The sequence below is a fragment of the Dromaius novaehollandiae genome, chromosome 26 (assembly GCF_036370855.1).
Source record: "Dromaius novaehollandiae isolate bDroNov1 chromosome 26, bDroNov1.hap1, whole genome shotgun sequence".
NCBI lineage: Eukaryota > Metazoa > Chordata > Aves > Casuariiformes > Dromaiidae > Dromaius > Dromaius novaehollandiae.
The window spans coordinates 4,022,718-4,040,561 of NC_088123.1; the positions used below are offsets into that span (position 1 = coordinate 4,022,718).

At 41.8% G+C, this 17,844-nt stretch overlaps 1 protein-coding gene across 2 annotated transcripts in view; it reads left to right on the forward strand.

The window, feature by feature from the left end:
• Positions 1–17,844, forward strand: part of ANTXR1 (ANTXR cell adhesion molecule 1) — a 108,776-nt gene that overhangs the window by 7,361 nt on the left and 83,571 nt on the right. For both annotated transcript variants that reach the window (XM_026111493.2, XM_064497888.1), the window contains exons 2-8: positions 2,118–2,189; positions 2,915–2,986; positions 6,308–6,389; positions 7,621–7,654; positions 9,778–9,857; positions 12,380–12,448; positions 14,823–14,903. In XM_026111493.2, coding sequence (XP_025967278.1) covers positions 2,118–2,189; positions 2,915–2,986; positions 6,308–6,389; positions 7,621–7,654; positions 9,778–9,857; positions 12,380–12,448; positions 14,823–14,903 — 490 coding nt within the window. The remainder of the gene's footprint in view (positions 1–2,117; positions 2,190–2,914; positions 2,987–6,307; positions 6,390–7,620; positions 7,655–9,777; positions 9,858–12,379; positions 12,449–14,822; positions 14,904–17,844) is intronic.

Below are 17,844 nucleotides of genomic sequence, written 5' to 3' on the forward strand. Positions count from 1 at the left end.
TGTCTGCTACCAGGTGGTTCAGAAGCTACATGGAACTTGAGGCGTACTTTTTTCAGGAAGAGGCTGATGCATGGTCTAAAGCCAGCATAGATCTCGCTGAAGGAGGTAGTGCTGTCTGCTTTATGGTTAACAAAGTTTTGGCTTTGTGTTTTTTAGATACTGTTGCAACTGTGCCTTGGAGGGGAGGGTGAGGGGAAGATTCCACGTGTGTGTGTCTGTTCTATTGGATGCTTAGCCTGGAAATGTATAAGAAAGCTCCTGTGTTGCTAAGGAAGCCTTTGGAATCTCTGAAAGAGTACTGCCAGAAATGCCAGCTTTGCTGTTAAAACATACTTAGGGTGCAGTGGCAAATCTCCACAAATCTGAAGGAGCAGGTTCCTGCAAAAACATTCACGGATGTGTTCTATGGGGAGTATGTGGTGTGCTTGGGTTTAAGTTCATGCTGAGCAAAGGTGGGTAAAACTTAGTGTAGTTTGAATATACAGTGGGGGGTAAGTTTTTTGTTTTTGAGGGCAAATGTCATCCTCCTGCTAAAGACAGCAATTTTCCCTGCTGCCTGCAAGATTTGATCAGTTTCTCAAGGCCTTTGCTGGCGGTGTTTCTTTGGTGCTCCCTGATACCTATTTGCAGGGAGACCAAGAATGAGTTTGAGTCCTGGTCTGTTGCGAAGAGCGGCTCTCTGTATGCTTAAGAGCCAAAAAATAATTTAGAGCTACTAGCATTTGCTTGTGGTTAGATCTCTGTAGGCTGTCTGTTATGACAATGGACAAAACTGAGGTGTGTATAAGGTTATGTTTAAATCAGACTCGCATATATAGGTGCAACTGGTATCAGGTTGTTTGTGCAAAGAGAACTAGTGGTATATTTGCTGTTTTGCCAGATGGACCTTATGTTTATGTACCTGTGCAAGGTTTGGTGTTGCATGTCCCTGTCTAAGGCTGCCTAGGGGCGTATGGGGCCATGTAGAGAAGGAATAGCTTATGGTATCATGGAACAAGTGGATAAGGCCAAGATTTTTAGTGAATGGCTGTAAATAAAAACCAGACCTAGGGGGAACGGGACAGGAAATTTCTGAGTAACCTGTACAGTGTGGTTTGCCTGTTTGCTGTGCTTTGAAGAAGTCATGCAGAGCATACTGGTACTGTGATATCTGGGTGAATCTATTCATGGCTATTCATTTGGACTCAGATCTGAGGCAGAACAAGGATGTCGGCTACCTCTCCTTTTTCTGTGAAATGAAAAAAATATATAATTTCAACTTCCTCTTGCCAGCCTCAGGCTGCTGATAATTAATGTTTCTGTTAAAGCTGGGATTGTTATTTCCCCTAGTAAATATTTTTAATTGTAGCTGGTGAATTGAAATAGGTGATGATATTTTCCAACTCTAGTAAGGAAATCTTTTTCCAGTATTAATATGCCAACGTTGATGTAAATGTTTGTGCCAGAAGACACATTTAGTGCTGAAAGATTTTGGAATAACCTAACTTTTTCCTTTCTTACAACATGAAGAAGAATAATCTCATTCCTTTAAAATTCCTGGCTAACTTTCCTGAGGAGCAAAACTAGAGTCCAATCTGTTTTGTCTTTAACTGAAGGGTGATAGAATGAACCAGAAGGGCTGAGATGTGGACCAAAGGTATTTTGCTTTTCATAATCACTAGCATAGTGGATATGCTAAAAAGGCTTAAGAATCGGTTCCTCCTTCCAAGTGTATTTTATTCCCAAAATGCACTTGAGCTGAAAGCTCTGCGCAATGGTATGCTGAGTGAGTCAGTGGAATTCACCTAAAATACTATATAGAGACGGATTTGCACCAATGCTGGGTTATTTGTTTAAGGCTGCGCTAAAAGTTTAACATTAGTGCTATATGTTATTGTGAAGCGTAGCCTCAAACACTTGCATGGAGTGTAAATTATCTATTCTTGCTTTTCAGAGCTAAGTAGGAAATGTGATTTACTGTTTTCCTATTTCATTGAAAAGTTTATTAAAAGGACAGTGAGTGTTAAATAAAAAAAAAGAAATGACTAGCTGAATGATGTCTAACAAAACATTAGGCTGGGAAAACTATACAACAGCAGTGATTAAACTAATATTTCCTGCAATAATTGTTCCCATAGATCAGGAAGTGTCCTGCACCACTGGAATGAAATATATCATTTTGTGGAACATTTGGCCCGTAAGTTCATAAGGTAAGAAATGCTGGTTTGCAGGTAACCAAATGAGGTGTGTGCTAGCTACTACGAAACCGGCTTTCAGTTTCTGTCAAGAAGCACACCCTGCCTTACGCCAGAGGACCCTGCTGTAAGAGTTCTCGATCCTTTCCTCGGATCATCTCTTCGATTGCTTTTGAATTTTTCCCAAAGGTATTATTCTGTTATGGGAAATAGGAGGAAATTAGCAAATCGACTTTTTTTTCACCCTGCCTGACTTCTGTGGACCAAATTATACTTTTGTGGGGCGGGAACCCTCATTTTCTAAGATGGTTGGCTACTATGTAGCATGAGGAGGGAGAAGCTTGGGACTGCAGGGAGAGGTCTGAGACTGTAGCTTCCAGCACTGAATGCCTTGATTGGATGAAAAATTTGCTGGGTCAGTGGGTGGAATGTGTTATGATAAACATAGTCAGCCTTCCTTCATCTCTATGGTGATATCAGGATGCACTTAAGCCTTTCTTGCCTCTGCAGTCTGAAGATCATGATGCAAATGGTATTTGTGTTTTCTAGAAGGACTTGGCTTGGCTCAACTGGGAAGATCGAGGGCAAAGCACTATTTGCTGCTTTGTCTCCTTTCACCTTGTTGAGTTATAATCTTGAGAGCAACCAGAGACATACCTTAAGTGTTTGGTGTTAAGCATATAGTGAGCTGTATGTGAGCAGACTACCAAAATCATTTGCTTTTGTCTCTCCTTCTCCAGCCCACAGCTGAGGATGTCCTTCATTGTTTTTTCAACGAGAGGGACAATTCTGATGAGGTTAACAGAAGACAGGTAAGAAGTTTAAGAGCACGCAGCTTCCTCTGCCTTTCTTGCTCAGCGAGTGCCAATTCAGTGAGCTGTATGGTGACCTCGTTGTGATGCTCAGGTTAACTGTTTAAATCACCTGACCACTTTCACATGACACTTGTTCTGCTAGAATGCACCAAGGCATCTTAGCGCAAGGGCTGCTTTCTAAATTTAATTTTCTAAATGTCTGTCTAGAGCCAGCTGGGGTTTTAACTCAAACAGCTTTCATTGAGGGAGTTGGTCTTCCACAGGCTTTCAGGCTTTCATTGTACTAACTGAAGTGTGGTGTGTTTTGAGCATTGTACAGTTACTTTCCCTTTTCGTATCCATCTGAGGTTGCAACCCCTTTGCAGAAAGAGTGTGGCTTTACAAGCGCACAGCATTTTCAATTTTACATCATTATATCCTTAACTTTAATCATGATAAAATGTCCTTGCACACCAGAGGGAGAGATGAGCAAGTGATTGGAGGTGGCTTTTTTGTACAGGTGGCAATATGAAAGGTAATAGAAGATATAGCAGAGACAGAGTGAAGAGCTAGCCAGGGGAGAAGTAAAATCAAAAGATTTGTGTTGAAGCTTTTCATCAGGTGTTTAGGGAGTTAGCTGCCCAATTTCCATTATCATTCAAGCAGATCCTTTGAGACAGCTTAGGGAGAGCTTTCAGACTTGGATCTTTAATCCTGTGTTTTTGAGGGTTCTTTTATTGGTGCCTTTTACGCTGATTTGGGGAGTTCATCCCTTCCTACCCTGGGGATGAAAGGGTAAAACAGAGGTATCTCTGGCTATCCAAAGCTAAGAATGTATTAACATTGCCTTTGAAGCATCCTTAGGAAGCTTCTGCTCCGAACAAATAAGTAAAACTCCCTTCCCGTAAAAACAAACTAAAAAGCAGTAGGTGGTACCCATACTCCTGATACACAGAAGAAAATGATTTCTTAGAGGCCTGAAGGTTGTTATAGGCAAGCAGAGTGTCTAGGATGGTTTGCAAGGGTGTATACTTTCTGGCGATGACAGTTTGATTGTGATGTTTCTGAAGCATGTTCCTGTCATCCCACTGTAGATCCTAAATTAATTGCAAAAAATCTGAGATTTTTTCCCCCCCTTTAGGAAGAGCTGGACAAGGTCCTTTAATTGCTATTGCTTCCTCTGTTAACTTCATTGCCACGTGGAGCAGAAATATGTAACACATGTGAAGACTGTATAAGTCAGCATGTGTTTTACATATTGGATGTCTATGAAATTGCATACCAGAGCAGCTACTATAGAGGAGTGAATAGGAAACTGGCCACTTTCCTGAAGAGCAGTCCACACGCATACCAACCTTAAATATCACTAAACCCAGCCAGCCTAAATGTCTTTTGCCATTTACTGCAACAGTTAGGTATAAATGGAGAGTTAACAATATTTAAATTGGTGCCAGAGGAAAACCTGACTCTCTTCCTCTTTCTTTGTCTCCCACCCTGCAAATACATGCCATGGCAAAGGTCTGTGGCCTGTTCAAGGTTTTAAATTACAAGGCTTATTTCCACATGGGAAATGCACATGCATTTCATATTTACCTGGATGTCCTAGAAATGTTGACTACAAACAGGGTATTGATACATCATTAGTCAAAACCCAGCTGACTGGAGAGCTGCTGGTTGTTTTATTGGAAGATGGACAGATAAAATGTGGGCTTCACTCAAGTCCTGTAGTTGGTGCTGGTCCTTCTTAGCAGGGAATGGGAGAAGTGGCAAAACCTTTTCCATCTCCCCCTTGCCTCCGTCTGATGTGTCGGCATCTGGACGTGAAGATCATTTCGGTGTGCTTTAAATCCCTTGTGAAAAAATTCTTTGCATCTTATGGGACTGGATTGTCACTTACTTTAAAGGCCTTTGCTGTCTGTTTCAAAATCATAGTGTTCACATTTGAAGAACAGCAGTTGTGATCACAGGAAATGCTCTGGATTTTATATTAAGCTTTGGTTTGGGGGGAGGAGTGTTGGGGTAGTTTAATGGAGGAAATATCTGCCCCTAGCCTGCCTTCAGTATACAGCTCAAAGTACAACCTGGTTTGGGATATCACAGGTACAGACTGAGTTGTTGAATGTCTGATGCTAAGATCACTGGCAAAAGCCTCTTGTGTCTCTGGGGATTAATGCTCTGCTCTTTGGACTGGATAGTGTTAACTCACTGTTGCAATCAGCATTGCAAGTGTGAGATTGCGTGTGTGATAATCACTGAAATGGGTGTTATTTTAAGTAATGAAAATGTGTAGGGACTCTAAGAAACAGACCCATTCTGAAAATTTTGCCTTGGAGATGTGTATATTTTAAGAACGGAGCACCCAGCTCGGGTGCAATGAGGTCTCACTTTCTGGATTTCAGCTTCATCCTGTCTCAATCATGTTTCTATATGTCCATCAGCACTGCTCTACGTGCACCACTGGGCTAATGCTGTTAAAGTATGTGTGTCTGGCAGCTGTAAACTTTGCTGAAGGATCCAAAATCAACTTGGATTTCTTAGTATGCTTAGTTACAGATAAATTTTCTATTTTATCTTTTTTCTTTGAGCCCATCTGGGGCCAGAAGTAAAAAGATCAATGCCTACTTGAGACTCATCTTTTTGATGGCATCAGCATAACTGTGCCTTTGCAAGGATGAGTTCAACAAGCTTCAGTTTGCTTAGAAATGAACCGAAGCTATAATTGAGAATTGACTTTTAAGCAGAAATGACAGTAGCTTTCTCCAGTGCTTAAACTCTTTGATTTCAATGTAGGAGTGCTGGGACAAAACTGACTTCTGGCATTCAGACCTGTGATGTCAGTGTGGTCCTGCATACAGGGACTTTATCCTGTTCCCATGAAGATAGCATAGTTTGCTCATACATACCCCACCCACACTGTAGGGGCTTTATCTTGGTTTGAAAGATTTCTGGCCTGTACTTGGCTTCCAGAGTTTGGTGCCTGCGACTCAATGGAGCAACGTGGGGGCCTGCCCCATTTAGCCCACAACTGATCTGTCAGTGTGCCTTTCCAAAAGATCCAACCAGATACCCTGAATTATAATGAGCTAATGGGAAAGGCTTTAATCTTTGAGTCAGTTTAGACAGGAACTGAAGGTGTGGTTATGGTAAAGAGCAGCAAATCTGCCTTATTTTCCACATCCTTACGAAGGCTTTTATCCAAACATTACCTTGGTATATATGACCTTTAGGTTAACTGTTTTTTGCTCTCTATCTGGTTCTGCCATGCATGTCTTCACCTGAGTATCAGCTCCCGCTAAACTTGATCTTGGATGTAACAGTGTGTCTGCATTCATATTTCAGGGAACAGATACGCCAAGGGCTAGAAGAGCTGCAGAAAGTCCTTCCAGGAGGTGACACATACATGCATGAAGGATTTGAAAGGGTAACTAGATCAATCTTACAGTGCCTTTAAACTGTTTCTAGGTGCTTCTCATGCAATGTTTAATAAAGTTATTTAATAGTTTTTTGGTAGGTAAATGGGGGTATCTGCCTTTTGTACAACAGGTGCACTGAAAGAACATTATGGGTGGAGTGCACATGTCCAGTGTTCAAGCTGGGATAAGGGAGCCTTGGACCCTGCCACTTACCCATCGTTTTGCCTTCAGCTTTGTGGAGAGCTGCCCCTTCAGCTTAAGACAGGGCAGATGGATTTGGCATTGCAATCCCACATCAAACTATGCCCTTGAAGGGGTGGAAAGCTGTTCAAAGTCCTTCTGGATATGGATGCTGTAGCGGATTTGATAGAGTTGGGTGGGGGCTGAAGCCATGGCTCTAACCTGTTCACTATGGTGGGCAAACCGTGCTACTTAAAGTAATTGCTCCTATCTTCTGCTTCTAAATCTTCTAAAAGCTCAGAAGTTCATGTCAACCTCTGGTGAGGGAGCTCCTCCCCCAACACCCCCCCACACACACTTTCTCTACTGCACATGTATTTTGCAGGATTGGCAAACTGTCTGCCTAGTGAAAATAAATTGTATTCAAACACGTGGAGAAAAACTTAGCTGTGAGGAGACCTGACTGAGATGCTAAAACCACATCCCAGAATCTGGTCACTTCCCAGACTTCGCAGGGAAAGTCTGGAAGTCGAGTTTAAATTCAGAACATAGAATCTGCTCTTAGTATTTTGAAAACGCAGGTACAGCTTTGGCCTGCTGCTTAATTTTGAATTGGTGCATACTGAAGCATATGCCCTTCTCTTGCAGAATTCACTTGTGTGTATGTAAAGCAGAAGACAGAAGCATAAGACATGTCTGCAATTGGTTTATTGGCAATTATAGTAGTTCATCTAGAAGTGATGGGAAATATTTATCAATGGACTTAAGAGGTTTCTCGAGGAGGGTGCATGTGATTTCCAGTAGATTAGCAGGAGACTACATTATTTCTGGCATTAATTGGAGGGGGGAATGGCTGAGGAATCAAAGGTTATGCTGCTTTTCTCATGAGTGATGAGAGAGGGAAGGAGTTCTGAATTTTAAAGGCAACTTTGCATTTGAATAAGATGCAGGCTGCAAGCATGACATTCTCTCTGCCACATTCTCTTTCTGGTGCATGTATAGATGCCCATGAAGTATTATTATTCTATTATTGCTAATAATCTTCTGATTTAATTTCAGGCAAGTGAACAGATTTACTATGAAAATGTTCACGGTGAGAGACTCTCTTGATCCATTGAATTTCTTTTTTTCCTTCCTGCTCGACTTACATCTGCAATTTCTGTTTGTAACTCAGCTATACTGCAGGAAAGGGTGGGGAGGGGCGATTCCTGTTCTTACAGCAGTTCAATGGCGTCTAAGGTAATCTGGCCTGAAGAGGGAAAAGAGCAGGTGGAGCTTGAAGGGTCAAGCTGGAATGACTGCATTTCAGGCCAAAGGTGAGAAGCCAGGATGACTCAAGGTGTCTGAAGATACAGGCAGGTGCCTAATGTTATCCAAATACTTGGTACTTGTCTTGCTCTCTGCTTAAGGACTCAGGTGACCATTTCTTCATCTTGAAATGTGAGAGTGGAGATGCTGTTATGTGCAAGTTTTTCAATGAGCAATTAGTACTTCCAGTAGGAAGTGCAGACAACTGCAAAAATGTTTGTTCTTCCTATCCGTGTAATTAATGTAAAATACTTCTCTGCAATAGAAAACCAAAATTAAAAATAAAACATTACTTCTTGGAAACTGAAAGATAAGAGACCAGATGTCTGAGCACAAAAACAGTCCTAACGATTATTTTGGGCCGCTCATGAATAAAACAAAGTGTGTGAGTAAGTCTGCACAGATTTGGCATTGATCCACGAAACACGACAGCAACAGAATGGAATATATAGCTAGAACGGTTCCATTTGGCTTTGGTAATGCTTTTACGTGCCTGTATACGTACTGCATGTGAACAGGTTGCCACCATATGCAAGAAGCAGTGGACAACTGGGTCCTCAAGTCTGAATGTTGGCTCTGCGTTTCTGTCCCTGCTCTGAGAGGAGGGCTTATACCACCTCCAGTAGGCGATCAGGCTCCTACAATAGTCAATGGAGGGAGAAAGGCACCTCCAGAGGGTATTTTGGGCTCTGAAGATAGTATGAGAGGTACCCACCTTTCTCCATTTCTTAGAGAAAGAGCCTAGATGCTTGAGTTTGGCACCTGCAACATGAATGACTGTGGTGCTGTTGCTTGTCCAGCATTTTTCTTTTTTTATTGTGCAATTACCATATTTTTTTAAATTGAGGATTTTTAAGTGGGCCCAGGAAAACAGGGTATCCAGACCTGTGTTCTGCAATAACCGAGTGATGGACGTGCATTCAGGATTGCCAGACAATATCTTGCTCACTTCAGTCTCCTGTCCCTTGATGTCAGGAACTCAGTACAGGATTCAGGTGTCTGAACCCAGAAGCCGAAGGCAAGTTTATGCCTGTGTCAGAAAGCAAATAGATGTAGACTAGATAATCTCAGCAGAAGTTGCTTTTGTTCTGTTTTCTTTCTTTTCAACAACAGATCATTAAAGGCGCAGCTGCTCACAGAGGCAGGAAAATCCCCTTGATGGTTTAAGACATTCAAAGATTGATAATTTACCAGGTTTTCAGACAGAAGTCTTGACAAACTTAACCTTTCACTTTCCTTAGCAATGTTTATGCAAGATGCAGCTGTGGAGCTCTGTCCGATTTGTAGGAAATCTATGGTCAGAAATGCAAACGAATTCTATTCAGCCACTCCTGAAAACTGACATAAATTTGTAAAAGCTGGGGCTATAATCAATGCAACAAAGAAGGTAGTGTTTAACTGTATTGCCAAATATGTTATGTAGAAGTGATGAATAATTAAGACTTTTGCATCATTTTCCTACCAAATCTATCTAAATTCCAGTTCAGGTTTTCATCACAAGCTGAAGATCTCTTTGGATTTCTTGAGTTGATAGCTGTATCAACTCAGCACATACCAATAAAGCCAGGAAAGAACTAGGAATGCTTTGCGAAGTTTTTCTCTGATTACAGATATCTGGTGGTCTGAAATATTGAAATAGTCGTGAGGCATTGTTGGTTAAAAATCGCTGTGATGCCTCAAAGGAGTATGGTAGAAAAGTGGTGTTGTAGACAGGTGACCTAGTGGAAAAAATGCAGAAATCGAAGTTTTTTCAAAATCAGTTGGCTGAAGAAGGTGAGGGCATCACACTTGGTGTTATCATTCTGGTCCTTTAAACCTGCTAAGGGGTCATTAGCAGGATGTGTTCTATGGTAATTGAGTCGCATGATGTTCTTGAGTTCTATTTATTGAAGTAGTTTGTTTGTTTAGGTTACAGAACTGCAAGTGTCATCATTGCGTTGACAGATGGAGAACTCCACGAGGACCTCTTTTTCTACTCGGAGAGGGAGGTAAGAGTATCTCTTCCACATTGTTAGCCTGGGAGACAGTAAAATATCTGATTTTGCTGCTTCCGAAGCAAAAGATATGGGAAACGGTTTTCCCCGGTGACAAAACTTAATTTTTAGGCTCTTTAGATATGCATCTTACAGCATGTTAAGGTCTGTCTTAACAGCAGCAACATCTCTGACTCAAAGCGGAGACTGTTTATAGGAAAGGATAGGGGTTTAACAATACTTCCAGTTTAAAAAAAAAAAAAGGGGGGGGGGGGGAGAAACAAGAGTTTGCCACTGAAAAGTTTCAGTGTTTTCTGGAATGTCTTGGGAAACACTAAGATCTTCTCACTTTGGATTTTCCCTCTTTTACAGAATGTTAAGACCAAAGTAAGGGGATGAATGTTCTTTCTATGATCTTCCGTAGCACTGAAAAGCCTTTCAGATGATCTATTCTGAAACTTGCACAAACGCTTCCATTTCCGATCCTGTTTCTGAATGGGAAGATTCCAAGTCTTCAAAAATGCTTGTAGGGCAAAAAGCTGCTCTTATCCTCTATGGGGGACACTTGAAAGAGTTTAGTTCTATTTCAATAGTATTTTGCTGCTGTATGATGCAGCAGACAGGCTAATAGGTGCTTGCTTTCTCAATCCTGTTGATGCTTATTTGCATCTTGAGGAACTTTAGCCTCCAGGAACTTAGGTGACAAGTTGCATGTAAGTTGCAACAAAAGTGAGATATTGGATGCAGCTGGAGTCCTGTTACTGCTGAAAATATGGCTGTGTCAGTGACGGGTGCCCCAAGGGCTGAGGGCTTTTGAGCAGTTGCTAGCCACCTTAGGTGCACAAAAATAGGAGCTTCTCTCTGCTGGAACAACTGGGTTTGTGTATCGCAAAAGAACTTACCATTACTTAACTGGGCCTGGAAGAGAAAGCTAAGGTGAATGCCAATACAGTTAGCAAGAAGTGTTTAATGATGCATATTTAAGTAATTCTTTTTAGAGTTAATACAACTCATACTTAGAAGTTCATTAGTGTTTTTGCTAAAATACATCTGATTTTGGGGATGCTTACCTAACCAGAAACCTCACCAAGGAAGGCTGTTCAACATTTTAGACACTTTTATCTGGATGAAGAAATTGACTGTGCATGTAAAATGAAAGATGAGGCCAATATGTTAGCAATCAAACTTCAAAAAAAGATTGAGCTGTTTGCTTTAAAAGCAAAGATTCAAGCATGTATTTTCATGACTTTTAACACCCTCATTAAATTAGCATATTATGCAAAATACTCTGAGCAGTAATTGAGCACGTAACAAGCTTTGCTATATAATGTTCTTACTGAAGTCCTTTTGATAGGCATGATGTTGCTGAAGAGATGAACCAATTCTCACTTGACATTCGTGCATAAATTATGATGAACTGAATTGGAAGGTGCTGCTAAGTATTATATGAATTGGCTACAGGCAGGATTTTTTCCTCTTTCCAAAGTGCAATTTTAAATGCAATAATAAAAAGAATGGTCGTTTTGTACAATAGAAACAAAAATGCTACAGCGCAAATGCATGTCTAGAGTTCTACTATCTGTTGTTCATCTCCTTTCCTTCCCTTCTGAAATCAAGAGTCCCTGAGAAACATAAGATTGTTCTTAGAGATGTATGAGCAACTCGAGAGGTCAAAAGTGTTGTATTTATTTTAGTTTGGGGAGGAACAGTGAGCTAATGGAACTGAGATACTGAGCTCAGCTTTTAGTGCGAGTTGCTTCAGTTCTCTGGGTTTAAGCTTTTCTCCATAAAACTGGAATGATGCTCACTTTCCTTGTAAAGTACTTTACTATCTAAGGATCTGAACTGTTACAGCCTTGTGCTGATGTAATCTATCTGCTACTGTCTTCTCTGGAAACAGATTTTCTGAGTCAGGTGTTCCTGTTCAGGTGAAATATGATTAAATTATCTGATTCATATGTGGATAAAAAGCAACTGTTCTAAAGGCTCTTGCGTGAATATTAAATGCAACTTCATCTGCATGCCCATGGAATATCCTGGAAGAATCGAACCTTTCTTTGAGATGCTGTCTAAGTAATGAGTGATACAGCTTTGTAGCAGGCAGACTGAATGTCTCCTTCCCTGTGGATACTGTGAATCCAGGCACAGATGTCTGGAGTAGTAAATACCAAAATATTTTAGGTTACTGTTTTACTGGGATATGTTCTAAAGCAGGAGAGGAAAATGGATCTTTTGTCTTGTGTGGCATGTGTTGAACAGACGAATGTTACGAAGTTAGAATGGCTGGGAAGGCGAGCAGATTAGGTTTAAAAAAAAAAAAAAGACAAATGCCTTGCCTCTGGTTTTATCAAACATGTAGCTACTGTAGCAGCAGACAAAATGGCTTCTATAGAATTGGGGAGGAAGACTTTTAAAACTAGATTTTGGTAAGCCCTTGGTTTCTCATTTTAAGGAGAGAGTGAATTTACAGTTGAGACCTTTCAGAAACCTGTGTTCTCTCGCGTTTTTATCTGTCACTCTACATTTCCTTATTTCAGGCTAATCGGTCACGTGACCTCGGAGCAACAGTGTACTGTGTTGGTGTGAAAGACTTCAATGAGACACAGGTAAATAAGGCATTCATTGTGTTTACTGGGGTACTCGGTGAAGGTGGATGTTCAGAGCACAGGGACCCAGTCCTCAGTTGCCTTCTCATGAGGTCTTCCTTTCTTTCTGTTGGCTGTGGGACAGTCTAAAATGACTACCTGACATGCCTTGGATCTGTGTGTTGGGTTTAAGCCCTTTTGGTCTTCCCCTCCATATGCAGAGAACTGTCTATCTGCATGCCACAGTGACTCTTGCTAATGGGGAAGGAAAGACAGATGAGTATCTGATTGGGCTAAATTAAGCTATAAACCAGTAAGGTTGTGAGGCTTTTGCTCTTACAGTGTAGCTCTTTTTCAAAGGTGAAAGCTTGATTGAAACTGAAATGTTTTGTGGAAATACCTCAATTTTATGGAAAAACAATCAACTTCATTAAAGATGCTCATGTTTGGGTGTGCTTTCCCATTGATGTAATGGATTAAGATTTCTAAATTTATTATAGGAATTAGTGTCCTTGAAGTATTTCTAACCTCAAGTGTAACAGCTGACATCATAACTTTCCACCATGAATGAAACATTTAGCATTTCAGCACTCCACTTAGTATAAGAAAGTTGAAATTCTGGGAAAGCCTTACAAAGCCTGGAATTCTGATTCCTTTGGATTAGGAATCAAAGCAAAACTTGCATTTGGATGGGTGCTTCTTTTTTCCTGGGAATTCTGCTGCGGAGTTCAGGATTGCTGACGGTGGTTCTGAAGGCTTTCCGGGGAGCTGCCCCAGTGCCTTTTAACTTAGGAAGAGCAGGAACAGGGGCACTGCTGTTGCACTGTAGACAGCGAGGAGGCTACTGCTTATAGCTGCTTTCATTTTGAGTCTACTGAGCGATTTTTAGGTCTGGTACTGCCTAGTGAGACCCAAAAGGCTTAAACCTTCTGTTGTCAAAATGAAAACCTCAAAGAATAGTTTAGTGCCACCTTCTTTGAATCAAAAGCAGAGACGAGTGTAGCCCAACAAAAGTAACAGGAAAACCAAGGAGAGAATAAAAATGGTAGAGACACAAGATGTAAGGTAGTTGACCTCAAAGATGGCCACAACCTGAAGTCATTGAGGTTCTGGAGAGATTGTCTGGAGTTAGATGACCAAGTCTGTTTGAAATCCTAGAAGGTTCTACCAGGTGGGTATGGGGAATGAATTTGCTAAACTAAAGAGCCTGGTTTACGGTAACTGCTGCATCTTGGCCAGCAAGCAGTGAGCAGTTTTAATACCCTACTTGGAATACGGTGGGGGGAAGAGAGAGCCTGGAATATTTCTTGATGGACAGACCAGGAGATTGGCAGTGTGGTGTTTTTCTTGAGAAATGGGAGCTTTTGCTGATACTGCTAACCCTACTTGAGTGACATGAGCTGGAGAGGTGGAGCCCAGCAGAGTTTAGGGAGGAATGTGTGGCTAGTCTACTGCCTCCAATTTGCAATGCTACAGGGAAGGCCAAAGAGGCCTGCTGGGCGATGTTACCTCTGCCGCAGGAGAGAATTACTATAACAAATGTTGGCCTTGCAGCAGTAAAACTTGATTCTGCTCCAGCAAATGCATGGAGAGCTCATTATTTCTGAATGGGGCCTATGTTTTTGCCTTAACTCTTACCATGCTGTTAACAAATGAACCTGCATGGAGCTCTTTGAAGGTGATGTCCCATTTCTCCTCCTCTTCCCTACCGCCACCTTGTTACTGGCCTTCTCTTTCTGTCACGTAGGCATCAAAATGACCACCTGCTCCCTTTCCCCATTCAGACAACATTTCCAGTTACCTCCCTGCTTTCCTTTCTTTGGGTCTGAAATGGCTGAGCCTGGAACAGATGGTCTGATCTCTGTCCTGACAGGAAAGATGAATCAAGCCCAGATCTCTGGATGGGGGAATAACTTGCCTGCCTTTTTTTCTATATGACAAAATACTGAATCACTTTGATTACTTGCCTGCTTTAAATGATGTATGTCTTGAAGTGCTTTCCTGTGTTGGTGACCTGAAAAGCTAGAGCCTTGATGGTCTATTCGCATCAGAAATCTATTGTGCTGGGTGCTTTACAGTTATGTAGGAGACTTTTTTTTGCTAAAAATAATTAGACTCTGGTCATTGGTGAAGTCCTTGTTTTGTCTTGTCTTTAAACTTAAGGAAGCCTTTTCTGATTGCCAATACAGAGCTTTCAAAAATCAGCCAGGCTAAAAGGTATCAAGTTTTCAGTGCTTGGCAAACTATAATGCATTAGCAATCCACACTGTGTACTTAACGTATTTGTTTTTCACTTGCAAGTGGATGAGTCTGAAGAACTCTTAACTTGCTGCCTGCTGGCTAATTTATCTCGTTCTTTGCACTTCTGTTTTATTTACTTTTGTTGCTCCGTCAGCTGGCTAGAATTGCCGACAGCAAAGATCATGTCTTTCCAGTGAATGATGGCTTTGAAGCTCTTCAGGGGATCATAGACTCTGTAAGTATTTTTAATCATGTTTGCCTGTGTGCATGGTAGTGTTTGTGTTAGCTTTAACAGTTCGAGGCCTAGTTTTCCTGTGTTCACAAGGACCTAGTGATTGCTAATAAACCACTCAAAGGTTTGGTCTCAAGAAATTGACTTTTGTTTGCACTAATTTTGCTGCCTCGAGATTAAGTCCACAAACAGGTCACGATAGAGGAAGTTTTGAATACTTCCCTGGTTTCTTTTCCCAGAAAGAAAACAACTGGCCCAGAGCCCAAATATTTTAATCTTCCCATGTCTTTCCCTCCATAGTGGGAAGTATGTGTTTGAATGGACTAGGTACATTGCTACAGTGGATAAAAAGACTGCTACTGTCACAAGTGAGGCAGAGAAAGGATTAGTCAGAGTGGGTCAGCAGAGGCATGTTAGAGCACACTCCTTTATACAAAGACTTAGGGCACTTGGTCTCTCTGTCCTTCTGTTTGCTGAGCATCCTTTCTGTCTTCATGGATGTGCTGTACTGCTTACCTGTATGGAAATGGCAAAGGGATCCTGCCATGTATACTGAAATCCTAAAAACCTAGCTCTCTACACTTGGCTTCTTGACAAATGGTCCATATTTCCCCCCTGTTTCTCTATTCAGATTAATTGGCTGTTGGTATTTCCTATAGGGCTTCATTGAAGCCTTTAAGAATTAGCCTGCTGCTGAATGGTTCGGATACAAGAGCTAGCAGTTTAGCTAACAAGTAGAGGGGTGGCATGGATTGCTCCCTTTCCCGTGGCTTGTGTTTGAGTCATGCAAATGGCACCCTGGTCTTCACTGGGAAATAGTGGAACCTCCTATGGCATCTGTCTCTAGCTCTAAAACTGGGTGATCTAATCCTGCCTCACCCAGGGCCAGTGCTTCCCTTGACTGAGCTGGAAAGACAATATACGAAAGGATATATGTACTGTTTTTACAAGTGTAAAATGTGCCAAGCATTCACTAGGAAAGAGTATGTTTTCAGATCACTTTGTGTGTTTTTCCTTTGTTCAGTTCTATCCAATAACCATTCTAATTAGATTCAGTTTCCCATGACTACAAGGAAGGATGGGAAATCCTTTTAGGGATGTGAGATGTTCATTTTGGTATAGGCTTTTTAGCTGGTAAAACACAGATGAAATTTGCAACTTTCCACTTAAAGCTGGGAAGGGTAGCTTCACCAAGGGGGATCTCAGATTTCTGTATTTACAGCAGTTGCACGCTATTTTGACCACGTAGTAGTGAGAAAAACTGTTCCCGCAGCACAGGCTCAATTTTCCCTTGTGCTCTTGCATGTAGATGGAATATAATCCTTTGGTTATTGGTTTTCCTGACACTCTCCAAGTGTGGAGTTACTGCCTCAATTCTCTTGGACAGTCAGGTGTTGCATGTCATTTAAGAAAGCAACAAAACAACTAGAAACACTAGTTTGCTTCCCAGCCCTGCGTTCCCTTTGTAGCTGTATTTAATGAATTCCAGAAGCAGTTCTAACTTCCTTTCTGGTTATACTTGACAGAATGGGAAGCCTTCAGCCTCCAGGAACCTAGTCAAGAACCACTTTGGCTGATCGGTGCAAGATTTACGAGCTCTAGAAAGGAGGGTTGCTGGGAAATGTAATTGTACAGTAATGAGTTCGTGACCTGATCTCTTGCTGAAAGCAGAGTAATGTTGTCACGTGGGGATCACGCTTCCTGACGATCCCTTCTGGAAGGTCAGAACACAGCATTTATCCTAAAAAGCAGATAGCGCATTGTGCTTGAGTTGGAGTGATGGCAGTAGGCTGGGTGGAAAGATACGTAAAAGGAATGGCAAGAAGGACTTTAGTTACTTTCTGGAATAGCTGTGATTCTTTCTTCTGCCCAGAAAATAAGAGCTGCTTCGTTCTCTGCTTTGTTGTCCTTGCAAAGCACTTCTTTCTTGGGGCAAGCAAAGCGTTTGTTCGCAGGAGACCGTTTTCATGTTGAAAGAGCTGTGAGCCTTGGAAGCTTCATTTGATTCCTGTCTAAGAGCTGATACAGCAAGGATGCTCAGCCATGTGTAGAGGGGATAGGGCAGGCTTTTGTAGTTGCTGGTTGAAGTGACAGGGACACTGAAGGAAAAGAAACATGAAATGATGAGTCTGGGAGAGATTAGAGTTTGAGTCACTTCTGAGAAGTGGGGACTTGGATTTGTTCAGGCCTGTAGCGATTTAGTATGAACTGTCCTGTGTTCCTGCTTAGATGGCCTGACTTTGCCCTCCTCCCCTCCATCCTGGGGAGCAAACCTTTCCCCACCCTTTGCATGTACAGAGGTAGCTGACTTAAAGGTCCCTCTAAGATGGGGAGGAGAGTGGGAGCTGGGGGGAGAGGGCTCGAGGCCAGCTCTCTGCTGGGCCTTTCTATATCTGCTGAGCAAAAACTGAGGGCGGTGGGTCTGCAGATGTTCTGGTACACCTGCACTTGCTTTCTGGCCAGTCCACAGGAGCCACCAAGTCTTTGGAAGACAGCAGCTGTAAGGGAGATATCTGCTCTGCGCTGTCAGAGGAAGGCTGTTCTTGACTGTCTGTGCACTGCTAAGCTATTCAGGCTGTGCCCTGGAGGCTGTACTTATAGGAACTGAAAATACATTCCCTTACTGAAGTCACGCTTAACATGATTCTTAGAGCGGAAGCTTAAAGGCATTCGGTGTCCTGTGGATTTTGGTCCACACTTGTCTCCTGTGAATTCCCGTGGGATTTTTATGAAGCGAATGAATTGCTTTCTCTCTCCCATAGAGAAATAGCCACTGCTAAAGCTTCAGCTGAAGAAACCCATGTAATGGAGATTTTGTGTTAGGAGTGAGGGAAGAATCTGGTAGAGGAACAGATGCCTGATTCCTATAAGCTGGAAAGCAAATCAAGGGAACTGAAATACTTCATCACATTTTTCTTTGTAGCTGTAGTTCCTGTGAGGAATT